Source organism: Gobius niger (assembly GCF_951799975.1).
Source record: "Gobius niger genome assembly, chromosome: 5".
NCBI classification, from domain to species: domain Eukaryota; kingdom Metazoa; phylum Chordata; class Actinopteri; order Gobiiformes; family Gobiidae; genus Gobius; species Gobius niger.
In genome coordinates, this window is record NC_136856.1 from 14,861,446 (window position 1) to 14,886,494 (window position 25,049).

General features: G+C 40.8%; 1 protein-coding gene across 1 annotated transcript in view; it reads left to right on the forward strand.

The window, feature by feature from the left end:
- Positions 1 to 2,243: 2,243 nt before the first annotated feature.
- The window catches only part of spock1 (SPARC (osteonectin), cwcv and kazal like domains proteoglycan 1), a 116,109-nt gene continuing 93,303 nt past the window's right edge, over positions 2,244 to 25,049 (forward strand). Inside the window, exons 1-2 of the mRNA XM_079557461.1 lie at positions 2,244 to 2,364; positions 2,822 to 2,969. Coding sequence (XP_079413587.1) covers positions 2,823 to 2,969 — 147 coding nt within the window. The 5' untranslated portion in view covers positions 2,244 to 2,364; position 2,822. The remainder of the gene's footprint in view (positions 2,365 to 2,821; positions 2,970 to 25,049) is intronic.

The window sequence follows — 25,049 nt, forward strand, 5'->3', positions numbered from 1 at the left end:
TTATGCTCATGTTAAGTGAAACATGTAGAAGTGGTCTTTCACAGTCTACTGCTCAATTTAAAACACTTTGCTTTGTACACCACAACTGCCCAACTTCCCTTCCTGTCATCTGTTTTCTTTCACCATCTGTTCTGGCAACAACAATGCCACATTTGCTACTTCTTCTCGGCTTCGTTTCATAGATTTTGATGGTTATTATTTCAAATTGGATCCCCTAAAGCAGCTTTTATCTTCCATCTCCAAAAGCCCCCCTCTGTGTGGATGCTAAAGGAGCTGTAGGAGAATATCTCTGTGAAGTGAGCCTGTTTTTGGAGCCTTTGAATTCAAAGTGCAGCGTGTCTCTTAACAACACAGTAATAATGGCCAACAACGAAGGGTGTGTGAATGAAATACGCCTTTCAGCCAACAAGAGTCAACAATCACAACTGCTCACAGCACACCAGGGATGTTTCGCTTCACTTTAAGTCTATACCAAAAACTGCAGTGCTTGCATGTGTCTGAAGTCCAACTGCTTTATAGAAAAAAATCTGTCTGTGTTAATTTAAGTTAAATATTTGACAGCAGCTTCTCTACTTGAAAAAGAGTTCCAACTTCAACAGTATAAATCGATTGTAAATGTCAAATCCACCATTTAGCACCAAGATGAAAAAACTATTAACGTACCGCATATCAAATATTTCCAAAGTGCTCTTAAATGTCAGCATCAAATGTCTCGTGCTGCTGCTGCTCGGTGAATGATTGTGGTTTATTGGACTTTTTAATTTCCCTCCTTAAATGGCACTGCTTAATGAGCATACAATGCCCAAGTACTTTTCTATGTAGTGCAACACACGATATGTCCAGGTACAAACCCTATATTTTCTATACTTTAGGAGGGGAGTTTTTTTTTAAATTCATCTGCCATACGCTGAAAAATAACTATTTCTTCACCCCCAGAGGCGTTTGCTCACCAATGATAGACTGAATCGTAATTTGCAGGAGACATTCGCCCTCTGCATGTTAATGTCCGTATATCTAATGCGCAGGTATAATGCAAACTCAGTTTTTTTCCGATGCAGTCAGTAAATAAAATGATCCGGCTTCTCCTGTAAGGCAGTTTCAGGACCTTGGACAGCTCACCCACCTGCAGTAATCATATATTTTATTTAGCATTTGAAACCTGTTTTTGAAAAGTGTAGCCTCGATAATAGGTCATTTTGTTAAACCCAGTATTGGTGTGAACGCTTCTCAACTCTTACTTATTTCCTTTTCAGGGAGTTTGCGAGATGAAAATGATCTGTGGGTTCGCCAAGGAAATAGCCAGTTAGTCGCAAAATTCCCCAGCCCGGGTAATGACGCCAATGTCTTCTTGCTCTGAAGGAGAAATTCAACCCCCCCATGTTGTTTTGTAAATGTATTCTGACTTAACAGGATGTGATTGAGGCATGGTTTTACTGCAAGATACAGTGTTTTGCAAAACGTTATACATTTTCATCTTTTAAAGTATGAGAAAAATCAACAACAAATAGGTTATTCCACTTTGTAATCGCGTGTATATATACATTCATTTGAGCGTGTATGCTCCAAACACCAGTGAAACGGTTTCCATTTTTAGGAGTGGACTAATTGTGTCTTCTCACGGCTACACTGGGGACGCTCGAACGACTGGAAGCGTAATGTGGGAGAATTTATAGGAAAATAAATACAAAACTTTTGGGTTGCTATAGTCCTTTGTCCCATGCCAGTTTGGCTCACCAGAGACACCAACAGCTTCTGTGAAAAGCAGATGTTAACGACAGGGCAAGTGCAAAAAGGAGATAAAAAGAAATGAATAAAAAGTTAAGACAATGGAAATTAAATCTGGTATGTGGTGTCTTTTTGACAAGTGACTATGCTAGATTCGTCGAGCGCAGTAGGCGAAGGTGAAGCCACTTTAATAACAATCCATTACAGCTCTGTATTCACGCTCCCCCTCCTCTAGTCTAATTAATAGGGTGGACACGAGCGTGAATAATTCCCCGAACAGGAAAGCTAAATGAATATTGTGTTTGCGCACCCCGAACAGCGCTTTGACACGGCTTCCATAAATCCTTCCGTGCGCTCTGGAGTGAGTACAAAAAAAAAAAAAAAAAGTCGCCGTGCTGAAAATCAATGACACGCTACAGAGAGAAAGAGAAGCGGGATAGAGTGATGGAGTGAGAGAGAGAGAGAAAGAAAAGGGGGCGGTGTCTGGTGATCGGAGAGGAGGAGAGAGAGCTCCCGGTACGCGCGTCTTGTGAGGCAGCAGCGAGCAGTCAAGTCTGTCAGTCCGGTGCGAGCGGTGTGTTCCCGGGGCCGTGGACTTACTTTCCCCGGGAGTCGGAATAGGACGCGAAACATCTCCAGGTAGGACGGCGCTCGATGCTCACTGATAGCGACGGTGTGGTGCGTAAAAAAAAAAGTCTTAAATTTGGTACAAGTCGGTTATGGCATGGTCTGCGCGTGCGAGCACAAAAGAACGACGCGCTTTGGGGATGCGCGGCAATTTTAATTGGCGCGTACCCGGTGTGCTTATCATTCGAGGTGGCCCATCTGCCACGGTGACAACTCTCTTGTGTCTATAATCCGATTACAAAATGGATCAGCAATTTGATAAAACGAGTACTCTCCTAACTCGCACGGTGCGAACAGAAGCATGCGCCGCTCGAATTTCCATATTTTTTCTGCCACGTTTAGCACGCCAATTTGACTTTACGGACTCTCCTCTGACTTTTTGCACGTCTCCCTCTGTCTCTCCCTCCCTCTCTCTCTCTCTCTCTCTCTCCCTCCCTCTCTCCCTCCCTCTCCCTCTCTCTCTCTCCAGGATGAAGCTTGTCTTTCTCCTACCCGCCGTGGCTCTCTTACTGAGCACGGAAACGCCGGTCTCCGCTAACAACAACAACAACAACGACAAATGGCTGAGCACCGTGGCTCAGTACAACAAGGACAGATCCTGGAACCGTTTCAGAGACGTGAGTTTGACTGTACAGGGGGGCACACAGACATGGCAAAAGGAGACACCAAAAATAGCCACTGCTGTGTCTATGTGTGTGTGTGTGCGTGTGTGCGTGTGGCAAGTAGTGCAATTTGCCCTTTACGTACCCTGATTAGCCGGAAGGCATGCTCCACACAGCAGATTCGCCTGTGAGTTGAAAAGAAAATCAGAGGAAAGTATAAAAGGTACTTAAGCAGCGTTTGATGGGGGATTTCTTCCAGCAGAATACTTACAGCCAACTTCACTGTCTATCCATCTTTCTCAAACTGACTGACACAGCAGCTAAAGTAAGCATTATAGAGAAGTCAATACAGTCATCTCTTCCCAGCTTTAGGCATTAGCTGAATATGGATTTTTATTTTTTATTGTTAGGCCCTTTGGACATCTTTCATCTTCAAGTTTGTTAGAGTTATGGCGACCCAGCATTGCTTCACACTCTACGCATTTAAAATATGTTGCCATCTCATTTTTATAGATGTGACATGCACATAATTGGCCTCCACAAGTCAGCTCTGTCAAATTCAATATTTTCTTTCAGCCTAATAGGAATTTGAACCCTTCTGATGCAGAGTGAATACACATTTCCCATCGTTCAGGTGCAATCACTTTTTATCATGTCGCTCACTGAACGGGAGCACTATCAAAGATGTATTCCCAGCAGTGTAAGTGTATTTCTATTGACATCAGATATTCTTCTTCCCGTTGTTTTTTTAAAAGGTTCCAGTGCGCAGTGGGCTTCCTTTGGCCTTATTAGTGCAGGTCTTTCCTATGTGGTATTACGGAGCCATGGTGTGAGGCCAGCAGATATTAGTCATGTTCCTGTACTCTGTGATAAGGCTGTATACCTGCAGTAGTCGTGTGTGTGTGTGTCTGTGTGTGTGTGTGTGTGCGTGTGCGTGTGTGAGAGAGAGAGAGAGACGCTGCCCACCATCCAATCACCATCTATTTCCAATTCATTAGGGACTGTGTCAGTGGAGGAGGGGACGGAGGTAGGAAGAGGAGTGCAATGTGGGATGGGCAAAGCATAGGGAAAGGAGAGTGATATTTACCTGTGATGTGATTGGTTGTGTACACAGAAATGGCTTTCATCTTGGCGAACCATTTCAGCAATGGTTATTCAAAACTTTCATGTCATGTAATCTGAAAATGTCCGGTTTTTAGTGTGTAGGCCTGATTGTTTCATATTTGATTTCTTGCATTTTTCTCATTTGACTTTCACTTGTGTTGGCTGAACATTGGCACCGGCTTGTGACATGTTGTCAAACAGAGTTATAGTCCATTGTGGCCTATAGAAGTTGGTATCTCCTGATTTTATGTGTTTACTGCCAATATTCTGAATGAAATGGAAGAGACTGAAATGGTGTATTATGGTGATGTAGCTTGTGTAGCTTTCACGATAAAGCGACTATTGTGTTTCATTTGATTATTGGGGCAAAAGAACGACATCTGATCAAATCCACCAATTTACGTGGGTATTAACTTTGTTTTAACCACTGCAGACAAAACAACGGAACAGGAGGACGACACCGAATTGGACTGGGCGATCTAACAGTATAAAATTTGATTCTGTGACAATTTTGACAATTTGATTGAATCGTGGGATTGTGAGTGTGTGTTTTCTGTTTGACACAGGTCCAGACACAGACACATGGCATGGGGGCTGAGTGGTTAGCACTATTGCCTTAAGACGGTCCCGGGTTAAATTTCTAGACCATGCGGGCGTTTCTGTTTTCAATTTGCTTGTTTCTCCACATATTTGGATGGGTGCTGCGCCATCAACCAAAAACATGCAATCAATCCTCCTGTCAGGTGATTGATTCTGACCATTAGCCGGGCTCTAGATCTGGAGTTAGGTCCCCAGGCGCTGCACGCAGCTGCCCACTGCTTCTTACGGGTTGGACCAGCGGCACTGAAGGATGGGTCAAATGCATGCACTCTTCTCATTGGTCAGCCTCGTTCATGCCCTGAGTGAATTTCAAGAGAATTTAACCAGTCACAGTGGCGTGTTAACAAGAAGCAGAACAGAACATATAGTGTACAAGAGTTGCAATAAAATTGAAATTGCCATCAAGGCCGTAAGAAAATCACAATGTAATTTTTTGCCAAATCGCCCTTCCCGAGTCCAAATATTTATGGGTTTTACTGTCCAACATTCCAGTTCGACTCTGCTTTGGCTTTAACCTCTCGGCTTTTCATGTCTCTACCACGTGTCACATAACGTACTTTTTCACCTCCACATCTCTGCCTGTCTCCTCTGTCTCGCTGTGTCTGTGATGCTGAGATTGACCCGGTGCTTTGTCAGCTGTAGCCCACCCTCCCCCCGTTTCCTCCTCATCCTACTGGCCCCCTCGCGCCTCAGTCTCTCCTCTGTCTGCCATGTTTCTCCCTGGATCCCTGTTGATGAGCCTCTTGCTTGCTCCTGCATTATGCATGAGTGTCCATTCATTGGCAGGGGAGATGTATTTTAATAGTTAAACTTTTGGTGGGTTTTATACAGAAAATTGGAAAAGGGGAGTAGAATCATAATTTTCACATTTTCACAAACCATCCAATGCATTTTTAAAGCAAGTGTAAAAAGTAGCAAGAAAAATGTGTTTAAATTGTTGGCTTTGATTTGAAAAGTCTGCTCGCTGTGGGTTGTTTGGTAGTCTATATTTATAGTAAACTATCTTGCTTTTCTTTGAATCTGCTTAAATCCCTTTTTGTTTAGGGTACATTTATGTGGAAACTACTAATTTACATACACTTTACTGAAAACTTGTGTTTTCTTTATTTGTATGCAAATTGACAGCCTCTGGAGTACTAGCTAATGTATATGTTTGCCTGCAGAGCTCTGTGATGGTTGCTTGTGTTTGAGTCATAGTAACTTTGAAGTGGCACAAGGCTGGCTTGTGTTGCTGGCCACATCAAAGTGCATTATGCCCCTGACAACAGTGAGCCTGTGTAGTCTAAAGCAACAGGAGAGGGAATCACATGCCTTTGATAACAAATGAAGTCATGACAATATTCAGGACTGGAGCTAGTGCTCTGCAATATTGGCATGAGGCTTGATATAGGCTAGACTTTCTTTAGTCAGTCTGCCTTTTCTTACAAACGTCCACAACCTGATTACCCACTGAACTTAAGACCATGTCTGAGTTTGTAATATTCAATTATAGGCTGAAAACACACCAAAGATGTACCCATTTATAAATAGCACTGAGTTTGTGTGTGTGACTTTGTCTTGTGCTGTATGTGTATGTGTGTGCTGTTTGTGTAGAAAGGCCCAAACAGGGACAACAATTGAAAATTAGCTGTGGCTATGATGATCGCTACAGTATATACATTGCATCACATGCAAACCATTGCTATTAACCATCATAACCAAGAGTCAGTTGATCTGAGCAGCACGGTGGCACAGCAGTTAGTGGGGCCCTTCTGTGTGGAGTTTGCATTTTCTCTTCATGTCTGCGTAGGTTTCCTCCAGGCACCCTGGTTTCCCCTACCACTAAAAACATGTGCAATAGACCAGGATGAATGAGAGTATGTTTGAAAGCGAGAGTGTTGGACAATGGATGGAAATTAGCTCAAGGCTACAATCCGGTGTGGTTTGTTTACATGCATGGATCTTGTGCATGTTCATGTTAATTAAAAATTAAAGCAGTTGATATTTCGGCAGACAGAATGAATTAGGTCTGGGCTCATTCTACAAATTAGGACATGGCTGGAGCATGTAGGAGATAGAAAACCCCTTGATATACAATGTGCCGTTTGCAAAGGACAACTCTCCTTTTCACAAACTGCAAGAACTTTTAAGGATGTATTGTGGTATTGGTTAGAATGTGTAATTTTTGTGTGTACACCAGTTCGTGCGTTTGTTGCACATCAGAGTTAGTCTTCCCTACTTCAAAAAGGACACAATTCAAAGATTCTTGACCATTATGCTGAGAATATCCTCTAACTGTGCTGAAATACACACTGTTTTACATAATCAGATAATGATTTATAGCTATGCTTTAATGACAGAGCATTTTTATCTCTCTGCTTATCCTCTGGAGCATTTAGCTTTTTATAAACCTTGGCTCCATTTCTCCTCTTGTTTCTTATCTCTTCTCGTCTGCTCACTTCTCCAATATTTCCTGTCAAAATGAGTGCGCACGGAGCTGCCATTGCTATCATCCAGACTCACTTTTATTCTCAAGAGGTGCAAAAGTTGTTTTCAGTCATTGCGAGTCTCTTTTGTTTGTTTGTGCCAAAGTAAGATGCCTTTCTCACAAGTCCCCTTTCCTTTCACTTATGCCCATCTTTTCTCTGTTCTCTCTGATTTCCACTCGTCCTCAAATGGTGCCAAAAGCTGTTTACTGAAATCTTGATTTTTAAGGCGTACTGGATACTCTCGTGTGTTGGGGTGTCGCCTTAAGAGCTCTTCATTTGTATGTGTTATTGTAGCTGGCTTGTGTTTCTGTCTTGGCTCTGTCTCAAAGTGAGAATTAAGTGTTGTCATCTTTTATCTGTCGTATTCTCTACTGCTGCCCGTCTCGGCACCCCGCAGTCTCCCCTTATCAAACCAGGGGGGGGCCGTCTCTGTGCAATTGCATGTGTGCATAAAAACATATGCTGTGTTTTCAAAGAGTGGAAACATCTGCCATGCATTTGGTAGGTCAGCAAGAGTCTAATACATTTTATCTGCTTTGCATAAATGGAGTAAAGGTTTGTGCTGACTGTGCACAGATCTATTTTCGCCATACCTTCACACCTGGGAGCCTCTCTGTATTTGAATAGTAAGGTTGTCTTGACCTGTATGTTAAGGCTCTACAATGTGTGGAATGAAATGTACTGCATTACCAGCATATGCTAAATCTGTGCATGTTAATGACACTATATAATTGGATGGATGCAATATCAATTTCACACAAATTTCAACACAAAATGAGGAAATGACAAAGACTCTCAAACACTCTAATATTGCAGTAGGGATTTTTTCAAATATTGTCAACAGGTTGATTGAGTCTTCTTCTCACTCTAATTGAAATAGTGGGGTGAACAAAAATACATTTGATTAGCAAGAAGTGTTTTTTTAGTAAATTGGATTTCTTTTTTTAGCGCTGTAATTTCTGTTTTGTTCTTGTTCTGTTTTACTTTGTTAAAAAATCTTGGGGAAAAAAGGATAAAAAACAATAGTAAATTAGGTGCTTTTATGGCAGCCCTGCATTTAAATTGGCCTCCAGCTGTATGTTAGCCAGGCTTACATTTTCCTAAAAGAGCGAGAAGAAACCTCGGAAGATGGAAGTGAAACATAATCAACCCAGTCCAGTTGATACCAGCTAATTTGAACTGAATACTTTTAAAGTCAAAATATAAACTTTTCATACTCTCACTATAGTGAAGATTTATTGTGTTTTTTTATTGTGCGTCCTGTGTGTATCCAGAGGGGTTATGAATCAGCTAGAAGAGGAATGGGCTTAAAGGGGGGGTATTATGCAAAATCGACTTTTTCAAGCTTTACATCATGTTATTAAGTCATTCCCTCATTAAAAACATGCCTGAAGTGTTGCCTTAGCACATTCACGTATTTTCGAGTAATCTGTAAAAACTCCGATGGCAGCCATTTTAGGGATAAAACGCCTGATTCCTTCAGGAAACGCCCTCGACCTCCAGGATACGCCTCCAACCTTTCGTCACCAGCCGAGTAACCAACCACTGCTCCTCAGCAGAACCCCCTCGCAGTGTCTAGCCCTAAGATGTAAACAGAGTCATCATGGAGGATTAGCTTCATGTGTTGTGAACCGGAGCCACAGAAGACTTTTACAAAGACACACATCAGTGTTTCTGTTACCGAAACACCCAGAATTAAAACCGGTGACAAGAACACTTAGTTCAGTGTCTGGTTCTGCGCTGGGCCTTGATGATGCACAGAGCCTCCGGAGAAAGCTAATGCTAAGCTAAACCTCGAGTCATCACGTGAAAACGAGAAATATGCACAAATAAAGTCAATAAAACCACCACACACATAAAGAACCGTCTAACAATGATCACACACGGAGCCAGGCTTGTTGATTTGGAAGTTTATTGCTCACATTTCATCTACAATGGGTCATAGCCGAGTGGCTTTCTCCCGGAGCTAACAAGCTAGCCGCGACAAGCTAACGGGAAAATTCACTGAATACAAGCAGCATATTATGCATTGAAAACGTCACTAAAACAGGCAACTGCTTGAAGCAGCCTTTATGACGATCACACACGGAGCCTGGCTTGTTGATTTTGTAGTTTATTGCTCACATTTCATCTACAGTGAGTCGTAGCCGAGTGGTTTTCTCCCGGAGCTAAGGCACTATTAGCCACGACAAGCTAACAACCTTCACCTTCACAACATTCATTGAAAACAGGCAGCATATTATGCACAAATAACGTCAATAAAGCAGGCAACTACTTGAAGCAGCCTTTACGATGATCACACAATGAGCCTGGCTTTACACATTTGTGGTTTATTGCAGACTTTTCATCAACAATGAGCTGTAGTCGATTAGAACAAGCTAACGGGTAACCTCGAAAAACCACTGTCCACCTGCACAGATAATGTCCGTCTTTGAATCGTATGGGCTCCTGCAGATCCTGGTGTCGTCCATGGGGGTATAGTTAGAAATCCATAGGGCATGGCAGATGCAAAGAGATAGCCTCCAAACAGCAGTTATTTTTCAGGCAAGAGCCCCTTCCAAGCGTCCGGTGTGGAAGGTTCGTCTCCAAATAATATCCTGTGTGGCCATTGTTCACAAAGTGATAAACAGTAGCTCCTTTCCAACAATAAAAATTAAAATGCACCGATCGTAGTTTCAATACAGTTGAGACAACGAGCGCAGTGTTGTGATGCCACAGACAGCGTGTGGAGGGGGCGTGTCGGAAAGGGTCAGAGGTTCTTAAAGAGACAGAGGCCTATTTCAAGTCTTTCGCTACCGCCATTTTGAAAGAGCAATTTTATACAAGGCAGTTATTCTAATTTACTGCATTTACAGACCAACAGAAGGTTTCGTCATCATTGTAGTGTGCCATAGACTGGTGCTATGTGGCTGAAAAAAGCATAATACCCCCTCTTTAATCAAGTTAAGGCAAGGCAGACCCCAAAGTCACCTTCACCTCTTTGACCCCCACAGTAAACCATACTCCACATAAAGCTCTCCTTGTGCTTCTTTTTCTCTGCTCTTAACGGGTCTTTTTTTCCCAACTCTCTTGGCTCCGCTTATTTAATGATAAATCATTCCCTTTCAAAGTAAACCCTGTTTCTCCCGTGTTCTGTGTGTTCATCGTGACAGATTGATTAAATAAGAATGCAGAGTGGGAATTGTTGATACAAATCTGAGCCATTGTCCTCGGTTTTACAAGAGAGTGAAAGATACGTAGTTGATCATTTCAGTCATCTCAATTCACAATCCTGATAATTCACAATCTAACACTGATAAATCATTATAACAGGATTAAAACAAAGCAATGTTTCAATTACTGCATATCTGTCAGATGGAGGGTAGATTTGCATTTAATGGTTTCACATCTCAACATAAAATTAAACTTACTGTATGGTTCAACCTCAGATTTTTTTTAAATGAAACACATTGTTAAAACTGGATTGTGGCAAAATTTGACGTCACTTACCCTGACTCAGTCCCCGCCCCCAAAGCCGATCAATCTGTGAATTTACTGGGCCCGTTGACCCTTACAGGAGCCATGATAAATCAATGTATGTCTGAAATGGCGGGACGCCGCGCGTGTATTGGCTGACACCGAGGGACATCAGTGTGGTCAGAGGCAACACAAAGGTCACTCCCACAGGACCAGGAGAGTAGAGTTACGTGGTTTTCTGTGGATGCCGAACAGAGAAACTGACAAAACATGTCACTCCTGCCAGCGTCAGTTTGGGAGGACGATGAGAGGTGGAGGGTTTAATGTAAAGCCAATGAAAATGTGGGCAGAACACGGGCCCAGATGGAGTGCGGAGAGGCCCAGTGTTGTGAATGTGTGCGGTTGGGCTTTGTCGTGGCGCTCTCCGTCTGTCTTTGAAGGGATTGTCTTTCTGTTGATCTCTTTGGCGCTAGTACCAAGCTTTCTGTCTAAGCTGTTGAGTCCTTTGAAGAAGACATGTGGTCTGATTTGCTGGCTTTGTGTAAGAGACAGAGGCAGCCACCCAGGCAATCGCACAATACCTGCATCGAACTTTCCTAACTAACTACTTTCAGACTGTGGCAGAGCTCATATTCTATAGTTAGGCCATATTTCATAGTATTAAAATAACTAAAATTCATACAGCTCCCAATAGCAGAATAATAATTACAGTTCAACGTGGTATTAGAATTATAGAGGTCTTATGAATTAATGTGTTACATTCACACATTGTCGCGTAACAAAAAGCTACAAATGAGTATGTCATCCATAAAACTGCAGCCACTAATTAAACAGAGTATGTTTCCCTTTGGAGCATTTTTTTTTTAACTTTCTTATTATTTATCCTTTTATAGCCAGCACAAAATGTACACTGGTTTATTGAACTCTGTGGCTTGATCGATTTTAACATATAAAATAATACACGAAAGTTTACAACCATATAGTTTACAACCATAGTGTCATGGAGTGCACAGTCACAAAGAGGTGAGCGCTTCTGTTTCTCATCCTAACAACTGAATTCAATAGTTTTTTCATGGCATGTAATTAACTTGGAATGCAAAATTCTAATCTTAATCTCTTCATCGTCTCATAATATGGTATCTCGTGTTTCAATATGTTTTGCAATATTGGGGAAGTGGTGGAAGGCTACGTTTTGCTCTCAAAATGGCCTGATGAGCATTTAGTGCTATCATTTCATATTCCAAAAGGTTACAACTACTAGGGCTGTGCAATTATTTGAAATTCAATTATGATTTTGATTATTACACTAGACGATTACAAAAAAGGCATAATTGAGAAAAAGCAATCATTAAGGATGCCCTCCCGCTTGTCCATCCTAAGTGCAGAAAGTCCGCCCTACATGGTTTGTGTGAGTGTGGCTGATCGGCTGAATGCAGCGTGATAGAACTGTTGTAAGTGTCGTGGAAATAATAATGATAATTTTTACACATAGCTCTTGCAATAACGCTACTGATAAGTGCTCACCTTTTGCTGAAAGGAGAACCAAAGTTTAGAAGTCTCTATAGCCTTTGCCCAGGGCTGGTTGTTGCTAAAACTCTTCTTCAGGAGCAGATATCACAAACGCAGCTCAAAGCAAACTTCCTTCCGCATTTCACATGCTACTGGCACATGCTTTGGTCCGACATAAACAAACAGCGCTATGTGACGATGTCATCAGGCCGCGCGGCTCGGTTTGCATGGGCAGGTGTGAGGGCTGGCCAGCAGGGGGCGGTGAACCAGACATGTCTCTAATAGAGGATTAGTTTAGAATATAATTTGAACTGTTTTAACTGTCCAAAGAAAATATTTTTCTTTTCTTTTTTTATCTAAAAAAAGTCAAAAAATTATCGTTTGAGTAAGAGTGATTTCAATTATTACTAAAATAATTGTGATTTTTTTTTTTTTCTGTAATCAGTTAGCCCGAACAACTACTTACTTCTTCATGTAAACAAACCGATCAACCATACTCCCTACTTTCTGCTGTTTACTTTGCTGGGAGCTGTAATTTTATGTATTTTAGCGGTCCACATCACAGTGTTAGAGGTATTGTGACATCCTGAGAGAAACAGTGAACTACAGTTTGAACATGTGCTAAAATCTTTCATGTATTCAGTCAAACTGTATGTTGCTCAAGCTTCCTAGAGTCCTCACTGTCACCTTTTTCAGGCCTGATACGTTTTTTTTCCACAGATGTCTTTACCATCATCTAGAAAATCCATTAAAGTATACGCTACAGGGCTCCGTTATGCTGTGTGAGTGTGAGTGACAGCATCCTTAGTTATTTTGTGCTTTGGCCACATATGGGCATACATATTTACATAGTGTGTGTGTCTTCACTTTGCTCCTCAGTTATAACAGTGTCAGTGATTATGGTATGCAATCAGATGTTGACTCCTTAGGGATTCTTGGCTCCTGCTACATCTCCCCATATGTCACAGTCTGATTTGTTGTCGAGTAATCTGTTTTATAAGTTTACTCAGTGGAGATGAGGCACAGCCATAGTATTTGCCGTGTTGTGCCGCAGCCAAATAGAAAATCCCTGTTGGCAGAGGGAGGCTGTTGTATCTGGAGGGGGGGAGTTCTTGAGTAGTGTTGTTGTTGTGTACACCCACGCTTTGAATCCACAGCCTCCCATCCTCTGAATCTTATTGTGGGATATTAACTGCATTTATTTGCACAACAGCAGATAATGTACATTAATCAGGCATGGCTCTATCAACACCACCTCAATTATTGACAGTCGGAAGATTAGTTATAATTAGAAATACATTAGCTTATCTTGGTATCAAATGTCTCCAAGCCGCCTCCACAGCATTAATTTACCTGATGAAATCAATAGACCTGCGTTGACATCATGTAAATGTGGAAAAAGGGTTGACGACATATGAAAAAATCAAATCATTCTTAACCTCTCCTGTTCCGTTGCTCTTTTGTCGCTTTTTTGTTGCATTTTCATCTTCGTTTTCGTTGCTATATTGGTGCTGTTTTTTTCCCCAAGAAGTTTTTAGAATTTGGTGATGCCAAACTATAGAAAATGTGCTTGGTTCAGGTGGGGGTTAAGAGATTATATATTTATGAGTGGGTTATGCTAACAGCTATAGGAAAAATACAATAAACAGGCTACTTAATTCATTACAACTGTGCACATCCATTTTGTTATGGGTTTGAGAATCTGCGCTTATCGACCCTTTTTCAAAATGGTTCATCCTTACCCATTTTTTCAGCTTCCTGCTCATCAACTCTATGTCCACTTGCTGCCTAAAACAATCCATAATACAAATAATACAAAAGTCACTTGTCACGGTTCATATGACAGATTGCTGTATGGGTCTTTCAAAGTAGACACTGTTTATTGTTAAGATTATGGGCTCAGTCATTGCCTTTTGCGTCGAAGATAACCGACGTCTGTACAGTGTACGAGCAGCATTTAAATTACAGCCTGCCTGGGGAATAAATCACTGCCTCTGAATTGTGTTTTAGAGCCAGTTCAATCAATTACGTAACGCTGTAGATTATATTTACCTGCGCGGCTCCTCTCTGTGATCAGTGTTTGAAAGTCCGAGGCGTCGTGGCGCCTACTAAACGACAGTGCATTAACAGTGTCAACCTCTCTCTGTGATGTTTATGGTCTCTGAGATTGAAATGGTCATTATCTCATTTTCCCCCGGAGGCTAAGGCTAAGGTTACTGTTGTGTGGATGTGGCTTTGAGAGACGTCTTGTCCGCTTCAATAATTCACAAGGTTCTGCTGCTGATGCTCCCGGGAAGCCACCGTTGGAGTGTGTGTGGGGGGGTGGGGGTGGGAGAGAAAAGGCGTAGGTCTGGCAGATTAGTTCCTGCCAGCTTTTACTCGTCTGCCACGCTCCCCAGTGCATCATTTTGTAGTTTTCAGCTCACTGCGCTACTCCCCACTGCACACTTGTTTATAACACACAAACTCAGGGGAGCCGCGGGTGATGGCCAGCCCTGTTTCGGCCTAGAGGGGAGGAAGGAAGTCTGAATGTTAAGTCTATGTGAGTGTGGACAGTGAAACAAATAGCCCTCTGGGTATCTCAGTCACAAACCGATATTGAAGGCTGTATTTATTTGGGTGTTTTCTCGGCATGCTGACCTGACATGAAAAAAATCTGTAAACAATTGGTGATATTGACTTTTGTCACCAGTAATGTTTCGTTTTTTCTGGTCGTTTAAAATAAGTTCTATTTACAGCAGTGAAATGACAGAAGAAAGTTCATAATTCACAAAAAAAATTTAACAAGAAGTGGTCTATATCTGTCCTTAGGCAATCACTGCCAAACTATAGGGATTTGTTATTTTCTTAGTTTCTTCCCTGTTCCCTTGTTTTATTAGAATGTTTTATTATTATTTTGATGAGGATTGTTGAGGCTAAATGTGTGCAGCACGATGAAACTGTCGTAATTTTAAAAAGGATTACACGAATAAAGTGAATTACAGTGAAGGAGTCGCAGTGACTGGAGCCTATTCGAGCAACTACAAGGAATATTTTGGATTTGCCACATCATGCATGTCTTTGGATTGTGGGAGGAAGCTGAAGTTTCCACAAAAAATACTTGAACACTGTTGTCACTGTTAGGATTTAGTAATGTATTATTGCACCAAATGTCGTGTGCTTTGTTGATAGTAATGGCAGAATATACACCGCGTTCCAAATTATTATGCAAATTACATTTTTCTCAACTCAAATGACAGTCAGCATAATTTTCAAGTCTTAAACTGTTAAAGGATCATTTAAATGTGATTGAAGAAATCTCCCAGTGACAACAGTATGTTTTTCAAAAATAAATATAGTAAAAAACTCAAAATCTACTGTTCCAAATTATTATGCAACTCATAGTTTCAATACACTTGTAATTAACTGAAAATTTGCATTTGTTGAATTTGCAGCATTAGGAGGTCATATTTACTGAAATATTATTTCAATCAAAAACATCTTAACAGGTATAGTTATGTTTTGACATAGGAGCCCTTCTTTGAGCAGCTTCAAAATTCTTGCATCCATTAAACTTGTGAGTTTTTGGACAGTTTCTGCTTGGATTTGTTTTCAGGATGTCAGAATAGTCTCCCAGAGCTGCTGTTTGGATGAAAACTGCCTCCCACCCTCATAGATGTTTTTTTTGTTGAGGCTCCAAAGGTTCTCAATAGGGTTGAGGTCAGGGGAGGAGGGGGTCCACATCATGAGTTTCTCTCCTTTTATGCCCATAGCAGCCAGTGATGCAGAGGTATTCTTTGCAGTATGACATGGTGTGTTGTCATGCATGAAGATGATTTTGTTCAGAAAGCACGGCTCTTCTTTTTGTACCATAAAAGAAAGTGGTCAGTCAGAAACTCCACATATTTTCAGAGGTCATTTTCACCCCTTCAGGGAGCCTAAAGGGGCCAACCAGCTCACTCCCTTATGATTCTGGTCCAAAACATGACTCCGCTCCCTCCTTACTGACGTCACAGCCTTGGGCTTTTGTTGGGACATGGTGGCCATTCACCAGCCATACACTACTCCATCCATCTGACCATCCAGGGTTACACAGCACTCATCAGTGAACATTTGAAAATGAGTCTTCATGTAGTTTCTGAGTCCATTGCAGCGTTTCTGTTCATGAGCATTCAATTAACAGTTTAGGGGAGGCCGGATAGAAGGTTTATGCACAACTGCAGCCTCTGGAGGGTCCTACACCTTGATGTTCGGGGGACTCCAGAGGCACCAGCAGCTTCAAATACCTGTTTGCTGCTTTGTAGCAGCTGTTCTATTCATCTGATGTGTTTGGCTGAAACCGTCCTTATTGTGTCTTTATCTGCACAAACCTGTGTGTGCTCTGAATCAGCCATAAATCTCTTAATAGTACAATGATTAAGCTTAATCTTTCATGAAATATCAAAGGTTTTCATACCTAGACCAAGGCATTCAAGTGTTTCACGCTTTTCATCAGCAGAGAGATCCTTTTTCTTTCCCACATTGCTTGAAAATGGTGGTCTGCTTAATAATGTGGAATGTTCTTTTTCAGTAGTTTTTCCCTTAACTTGCTTAACCTGACAACTAATCATCCCAGGTCACTGAGATTGATGTCAGTGATTCAAAGAGCCCTGAGACACAGTATCATCCATGAGTTTCATTGAAAAGCTGAAATACAATATGCATACTCATTTGGAACGCGTGTACAGTCATGAATGAGCAGCATTTGAAGCAGTTCAGCACCATGGTCAGCTCCACTGTGGCCATGCATATACTGTTGCTTAAAAAGTGCATTTCAAAGTTCTTTTTAGTTATGATATGCCTTTCGTTTTGAGAGTAAGAAAAAGTAAGTAAATAAAATGCATCTAGATCTCCTAAGTGTGTACTTTGATCAGGATGAAGGTAGTGATGTTAACTGTCGACTTTACCACTGTTTCTGCGGCACCAGCTTAATGTCTCTGTATCCACATATCACAGTGCTGTCAGTAACAGCTGGCTCAGCGCTCGCTTTACAAAACCAAAGAAAATCCGACTAGAACCAGAACCAAACCAGATGGTGTTTTTAAATGAATAGGTGATAAAAAATACAATTCATAAATGATAGTTCTGGGTCTTGGATGTCAGTTTGTTTTGGGATTTGTTTGATGCATAAATGATCAACATTACAATCATGAATGTTTTAAAAAGGACTCACAAACAGACTGTTTTTCAGTCTTATTCCTCGGATCTCTTCAAGTCTAAAACTTGACACCAAGGTCTCATGTTAAGGGATTGGATATGTATGCGATGCGGTCATTAAATCTCAAAGCATTGCTGTTTGTAAATAGGTGGTGTAGCACCGATGTTCAGTCAATGAGAAGAGTAATTGGATTTATGAGTGTTGCTTTTTGAGGACTTAAATGTATCGTCAACACAGGAAGAATAATGTGTGGTGTTGGGTGTAACATTATTGCTAAGGCTGTGGAGACTACAGCTCATTAGCTTTAGAGCAGGGGTCTCCAACTAAATCAGATCGAGGTCCGCAAACGTTTCTTTCATAACTTTCGACATATGTCCAGGTTCCGGACATATGCTGTTATTGCTCTTGAATATGTTAAAACATGAGCACAGGTTGTCTATTTACATAGCAGAGCTGGTCAATTAATTAATAATTTTGCCATTTTATTTCAGTGTTATTCAAATTGTTTAGATAATTTTTAATTCAGCCTTAGAAATTGAGTATATTGAAAGGATGAAAAGCCTTCGGGGTCCGGACTAAAGCCTCTGGAGGTCCGGATCTGGACCCAGGTCTGCCAGTTGAGGATCCCTGCTTTAGAGAAATAATACATACGCAAGTATAATTGCTCATTATCCTCAAGTATGTATTGGGCTTGGTTTCTTATGAAGATCACTTCTAGATATCGACCAATATATCAGCCGGCCAGTATATCTGGCTGATAATCGGTATTTTGACAATAGAGAGCCGATATTTACGGAACCGAAAGTGGTAGAGACTTTCCTTTTTTTTTTGCATTGGAAAGAGCTCTGTCAGAGCCTAAAATGTGTTGTTTAGTAGAATTGAAAAGACACAAATACAAAGAGAAAAATATATACACACATATATTTATTATTTTATTTATTTATTATCCCAAAATATAATATTCTGGTTTTCATTATGGATTCTTCTGAAGACAGCGATTAAACTAAAGAAAAGCCCTCGTTTGACATGAGGGAAATCAATGTCTTTTCAATGCAGTTGCGCATATCAAAGAAAAGCGGACATTTGTATTCGTGTGTGCAAACTATCTTACAATGCTCTTAGCTCTCATAATCTGAATGTCAAGATGAAGATACATACAAATTAGAGCAAGAGCAGTGCTTTGCTTTTGGAATATGGGCTGCACATTGATCAGAACTGTTATGTGTTACAATGATGTTATAAGCACTTTGATTCCATATGCGCTCGGGAATCTTCTTTGTAGAGATGTTCATAACTCAATCAGCCTAGTCCAGTCAACAATATTTGAAAATCTTGTCTACAATCTGAACTCCTTGTTCTTTTTGTTTAGTGCTTGTTTGGTTTGAGACTTGTTTCAGTCGTGGTTGAGATCTTTGTTCAGAGCTGTAACATTGTAATTGTCTTCCCTAATATACAGAAGGTTTGTTCAAGTTGTCATCTGTACTGGGTTGTTTAAAGAAGTTTCACCACAACCCTCCTCTGGAAAACTGTATGGGAATGTAGTATGTAGTCTTCATCAATGTACTGCACTCAATTTAAACTGTATGTCAAATACGTGCTAACACCCAGTTTAAACTAATCACTGGCTCGGTTTACATTGTCAGAAAAATCAGATAACTGGAGTAATCAGATAACCTAATAATGGTCGACGGTAGGGTTCAAACTAGGGTTGTTCCAATGATTCACTGTAAACATCGTCAACTGCCAATTAAGGGGACATCGCCCAACCCTAGTTCAAATCCAGTTAGTTGTTTAATTTTTTTCTTTAGTAATTGAATAAAATGTGCTTCTTTTCAAAATGTAAGAGCGAATGAAAGGGAGAGTTAATTTAGTGAATTATCAGAACTGGGAATCAAAATCACAAGGATGTAGCAATGTTCTTCCATATGTGCTGCAGCCTAAGCCGATAGCACACTGTAATTGATTTATTAACAAATGTGGGATTTATTTCATTGATAGCGTTTGTGTTTTTTCATTTCTTATTAATAATGCTTTCAGTTTCTTCATAATACCCTTTGATCCTTTATCTTTTTCCTGGTTATTTTGTGCACACGTGTGACAGATCCAAAATAAATCAGAATATATGAATATCAGATAATGTCATCAGATTACACTGTTTACACGTCACTTCAGTAATCGGAGAACTCCAGAAATCAGATCTTAATCAGATTTTTGGTCTGCATGTAAATGTAGTGACTGTATAGTAAAACCTCGCTATTGGATATTTTGTAAACTGAAGCCACCTGCCAGTCCTATCACTCACTGTTTCCCATGCCCCCCCCCCCCCGTGCAGTCAGAGCTGGACATGGCTGTGCTAAAGTGCTGTGATGGTGTGGGGGCTGTCACATTGATCGGCGGCGCGTGCATATTCATGGTGTGACAGAGACACCAGAGGAGTTTGACAGCTTTAATTAAAGTCAGCTGAGTCAGACTCCTCACTGCAGATCACATTTTAATGAAGCGCACGCCCCGAGGCCCAGAGGGGGACGCACCATCCCCCTAACGCTGCCTCTTTCGGTGTATGTGTGTGTGTGGAGGGCAGTAACCTTGAAGGGCCATTGGTGCGCTCCCAGTGACTTTCTCATAGATCTGGTGTTGAATAATAAGGTGAGCTGGGATGTTGCTGATCAATACACGGAGCGCCTTTTATCTGAGCCGACAGATAAAACAGATCTCACTCTGCCAATAGCAGCAGACAAGGCACATCACTGCGGCTGGCTCAGTTTAACTAGGGACACTTCGGGACTTATTCAAATTGTAGAGCCAGATTGGGGAATTGGCTCAAATATTGTAAAAATGTAATAAAAAAGATGCTTCTAGCTGTGGATCAGCAGCACAAACACCTGCCAATTATGTTCTCCTGTCTCTCAATATTTCTTTATCTACCTTTGCTCTAATATTGAATCTGGAATTGTGCCGAGAATTATTACTGTGACTGATCTATTTAATCATCTCCCATTCTTCTTCACAGAATGCAGAAGACGAGAGTGTGTTAAGTTGTTAATAATAAGCCTTGGGGTAGATTCTTAAAATTTTAGACTACTTTGTTTCACAATATGATTGTGTAAGATTAAAGCAGTTGGATTTTTATCTCCGGTTTCAGATTTTTTATTTAACCAATTCTGGGAGGACACCGACTCATAATGAAACTAAACTAGCAGCAATAAAACAGTAAAGACTTAGTAGGCTTAACAGAATATGTAAAACTTACCAAGGCAAATTATGCATTAAACTGTAAGTATTATTACACTTTGCGCCGTCTCTGGATACTATTATTGTTGTTGTGCTTATGTTTACACTGTGGGGATTTTACTTTTAGTCTTGCAGACTAGTGTGATAGCACATCAGCTATATAGCTCTATATAAAACTGATGCATTAATATTATTATTACTATTATTACTTCTTCCTGTCCATGTTGATTCCCATTAAGATTAGCTTAGACCCATTTGAATCATCATATTTCCTAAAGATTCTGTGGGTTCCTGTTAGATGATCACTTACGAGTTCCTGTAGGATGTAAATATTTCAGTGGAGGAAACATTCCTGTTTATAAATATCGGTGAGTTTGTCTGGAAGCTAAAGGCTAACATTAAAGCAGTACTAAGTAACTTGTTTACCTTAATAAATCCTTTTCGTAGTCCCCCTGGGGGTAATACGTGTTGATGGGATGATTGGGAGGTCTTTCCCCCCTGGTGTCTCTGGTCAGAAAACCGTGCTTGCGACCTTGTTCTTCACTTAATGAACGGACTTCTTGCTGTACTGGAAGTGAAGTGCTGATCTGTGGCAAAAAGAGGCAAAAGATGAATACTCAAGAATAGAATTTTGGACTTTCCAGCTGTGAACCGCTGCGCTAATGTGCTGTCCATATATTGTTAATCATTAAACCACAAATTTAAAATATCTTCTCTTTTAATTGAAAGTAACTGTGCTGTATCTACTGCCTTGCACTATTACAGACGTATTTGGATGTTGGGCTAATGATAAGTAATCAGTTTGACATTTTCAAGAGCTCTCCGAAATTATCTTCGGTTGATTTAACTTTGAAAGTTTCCAAAAATAATTAAGTGCCTGCAGTTGCTGCAATTTCAGTCTGAGCACGCTCTCACTAATATAAAATACTTGTGACCCTAACAATTAGCAGCTTTAACTTTCTGTTATTGCGGTTTTTTGTGGTGACAGCTTTGACTTTTCAACAACAATAGCGTCTCAGTGTGGGTAGAAAGAAACCAGTTTCCTGCTTTGCACTGTTTTTATGGATATTCACAGTTAAACCTGATATTTCCCCTTATCTATCACTGAGAGACTTCATTATTTTTTGACAGCCTCCCTCCGCCAGAATGAATGTCACATGTTCTCACTGTGAGTCGCAACGGAAAGTCCCAAAAGTGTGGTACTGTATGTTTGAGCGCTTTATTCACATTCATCACATCATCTCCTTCCCTAGTTTAACAAGGACACTCGACAAGGGAGCAGGACGGGGTCAGAATTTCCCTACTCTGATATTCCTGACTCAGATTTTAAAAATGACCCACTTTCACACACACTCACTGCTCTGAAGGGCAGCCTAAATCACTTTTCCCACCGCACATTTGCTAAATAAAGGTTTTGACAAGACTGCCTAATGAAAATGGATGACAGTATGACTTCTGAATGTTTTTGCTTGCCGATTTTTCATGATCCTCCAAAAGATGTTTCTAAGCTTATCAAGTTTAGCCAAAAGTTAGAGTTGAATTAGAAGAAGGTAATATGTTGAAAATTTCCTACATTACGATATTGACTTATGGTAAATGGTAAATGATCTCAACTTATATAGCGCTTTTCCACCTACATTAGGCACTCAAAGCGCTTTACAGCAAGGATCCACTCACCCATTCATACTCTCATTCATACACCAATGTACGCAGACACTGGGGGCAATGTGGGTGAAGTGTCTTGCCCAAGGACACAACGACAATGTGCACTTTCAGGAGGTGGGATTCGAACCCCCGACCTTCCGATCATGAGACGACCCACTCTACCATCTGTGCCACTGTCGCCCCTTATCTCATGCAATTTTTTTTCTTTCTGTTGCCTATATAGGGGGGAATTTTATAGTTTAACTTCCTGATTTTCAAGAGATCTCCCCATAAACTCCTCCAACCCCCCTCCTCTGCTTCCCATTGGCAGCTGTTTCAATAAAAATGGAAAAGAAAATAGATTGTGGCTGTAGTTTTGGTGAGTGTTTTTACTTGGCCATGAAAGGATTTAGCTCAGCAAAAGATCGAGAGGTGAGGAAAACATTTCCTGCCACTATGAATAGCCTCAAGGGAAGATTCAAAGATTATTCAAAGATGTGTGGGTGGGTTAATACAAAACCCCAGGTAGAGAAAAACACTATAATGTGTTAAAAATAAAAAGCTATAAAAAGGTGTGTGTGTTTTGGTCACTTTTTTCATCGCTTTTTTTGTCACCTTTTTGCCGCTCTTTTGTGGCTTTCTTGTTGATTTTTTGTTGCTTTTTTCATCACTCTTTAGTCGTGTTTTTGTTGCGTTATTGTTGCTTTTCCAGCACGTTTTTGTCGCTCTTTGGAAAATGTAGCCGGTTCATGTGGGGGTTAAGAGGTTAAGAGGCAATTAAAACCATCTGCTCCTACGGAAAGTTCTCACTTTGGTATGTTTGCTTATAATCCCCTGTCACTCACGCAGAGCAAACTCTATAGGAGGTGTGAGTGTGGAAAATATTGAGCGATGAACTGCAGTGAACAAGAAAAACACATGTTTTTTTACTTGGTATTAATGTTATGCTATAGACATATGGTGCTAAGGTCTTGGACAGGTTTTCTAGAAACAAAAAAACTTTGGACAAGGAACAGGGTGTACCAAATCCAATACACAAAATCACTGGACTGGGAACTAAATTAGAAGCATCAGTCTTTGCCAAAACACTGGCCCAGTCTTGCAGCGGTAATAGATTCAATACTCCCTCGTCTCTTGTCCTGCTAAAGGTCAGCTGAAATCTAAATATATATTGTTAATAACTATTTGATTTTAGTATCACCCAGTCTGTGATTTGTAAAGCATTTCTGTATTGTACTCTTATTAATAGTTTTGATGTACAGTTCCTGATGTTTCCCGCAGTGCTTCTACTTTTCGCAGTAGGCTTTTGCACGGAAATGTGAAATTTGTTCTAACGTTCTGTCCTTCTTTCTTTTCATGTCGTGCTGGATCCATCTCTGCCACTGCTATTGCAAAAGGTAAGTCAATTCTCCTTTTTCACTAAAGACTTATTCACAACAAAAGAATGTCTACTTTACTGCGATCAAAGCAGCCATGTAGACGTGGCTTTGGAAAGCTGTCAGATGTTAAATTGTTGATTTGTGAGTACAAAAGCGCGGGGACGCTGGTGTGTAATCATATGCATGTTTTGTGGTTGGAGTGTGTAATTGCAACTGCAGGGATTTGCAAATGCTGCAGACTTAGAGCGGTGTGCCTCTGGTGAGACAGTGCCAACACGCCGTAAGGATGTTTGCGCGTATCTAAGCAGGTACAGCCTTGGTTACGGAGGGCCTGAGACGTGATGAGTGCCGAGCATCCCAAGAGTCCACTGTCCCGCACACACAATGCACGACTGTAAACACAGCAGCGCCCAGAGCAGCAGGTGCAAGCCAAATACAAACTGTGTTAAGAAGGAACATGATCCAGCACTGAGGCGGGTGAGGCCATCTCGAGCTGGGAGTCAAAGCAGATGCACATGATGCAGGTGGAATTAGACAGATTTGCTGCTAACATTAGAGATAAAGTATGCGCAAATAAGACCGGGCCATATCATGCTCTTCATAATAACGCAAATATTTGGAGACAATATACATTTGTGATATTGCAATTTTTGTGTACGCTACATATAGGCTATAGCTGGTTATGACTGGAGTCAAGGAAGATGGAGAGAGGAACTGGTACTATGTTAATGCTCAGAGGAGCTTCAACTCAGCAGACACCAAATACCCCAATAATCAAAGAGTTGTGTTACCTTTGTGATGATTCGTTTTAGAGAGGAAGCAGGATTTTGGAAAAGTTGCACTGCTCAGTAGGACTTTGGCGCTAACGCACAGCAAGCCTGTTTTTGTTTACATTACAAATAGACATATACAGTACTGAGGCTCAGAGTCTGTTCACAGTCAATACATTATACACGGCCTTTCTGTTAGGTCATACATTGATACATTAACAATGTTTCTGTTGTCTTTTGCACAGAAATAGGCAGGTCTAAGCTCAGTTTTAAGCAGTTATTGAACAGTAGCCATAATGTTTCACATTAGGTTGTCTTCCGGAGGTAGGTAGACTTAGATTTGATTTGAAGTATTTTGTCTGGTGTCATATTATATCACCTATTATATTGTGATATTTATCTCTATACCGTGATATATTGTTTAATATCGGATTGATATATATGAGTATTGATGGCCGAGCCACTTGAGCTGGCTCCTCCTGATGTGAAGGAGCAGCGGCTTTACTCCAAGCTCCTCCCGGGAGACTGAGCTCCTCACATTATCTCTAAGGGTGCGTTCAGCCACCCGTCCATTTTGAACACTCGTATCTACGATCTTGTCCTTTCCAAAAGGACTGTTTGATGTCATTCCCGGTTTTCACCTTCCTGTGTAAATCAGTAATATTATGAGGCAGCTTCTGTTTTGATGCCAAAGACCAAACTGATTTTACAGAAAATACATTGATATGGTAAACCCTTTATTGTAATCATGGCTTGGT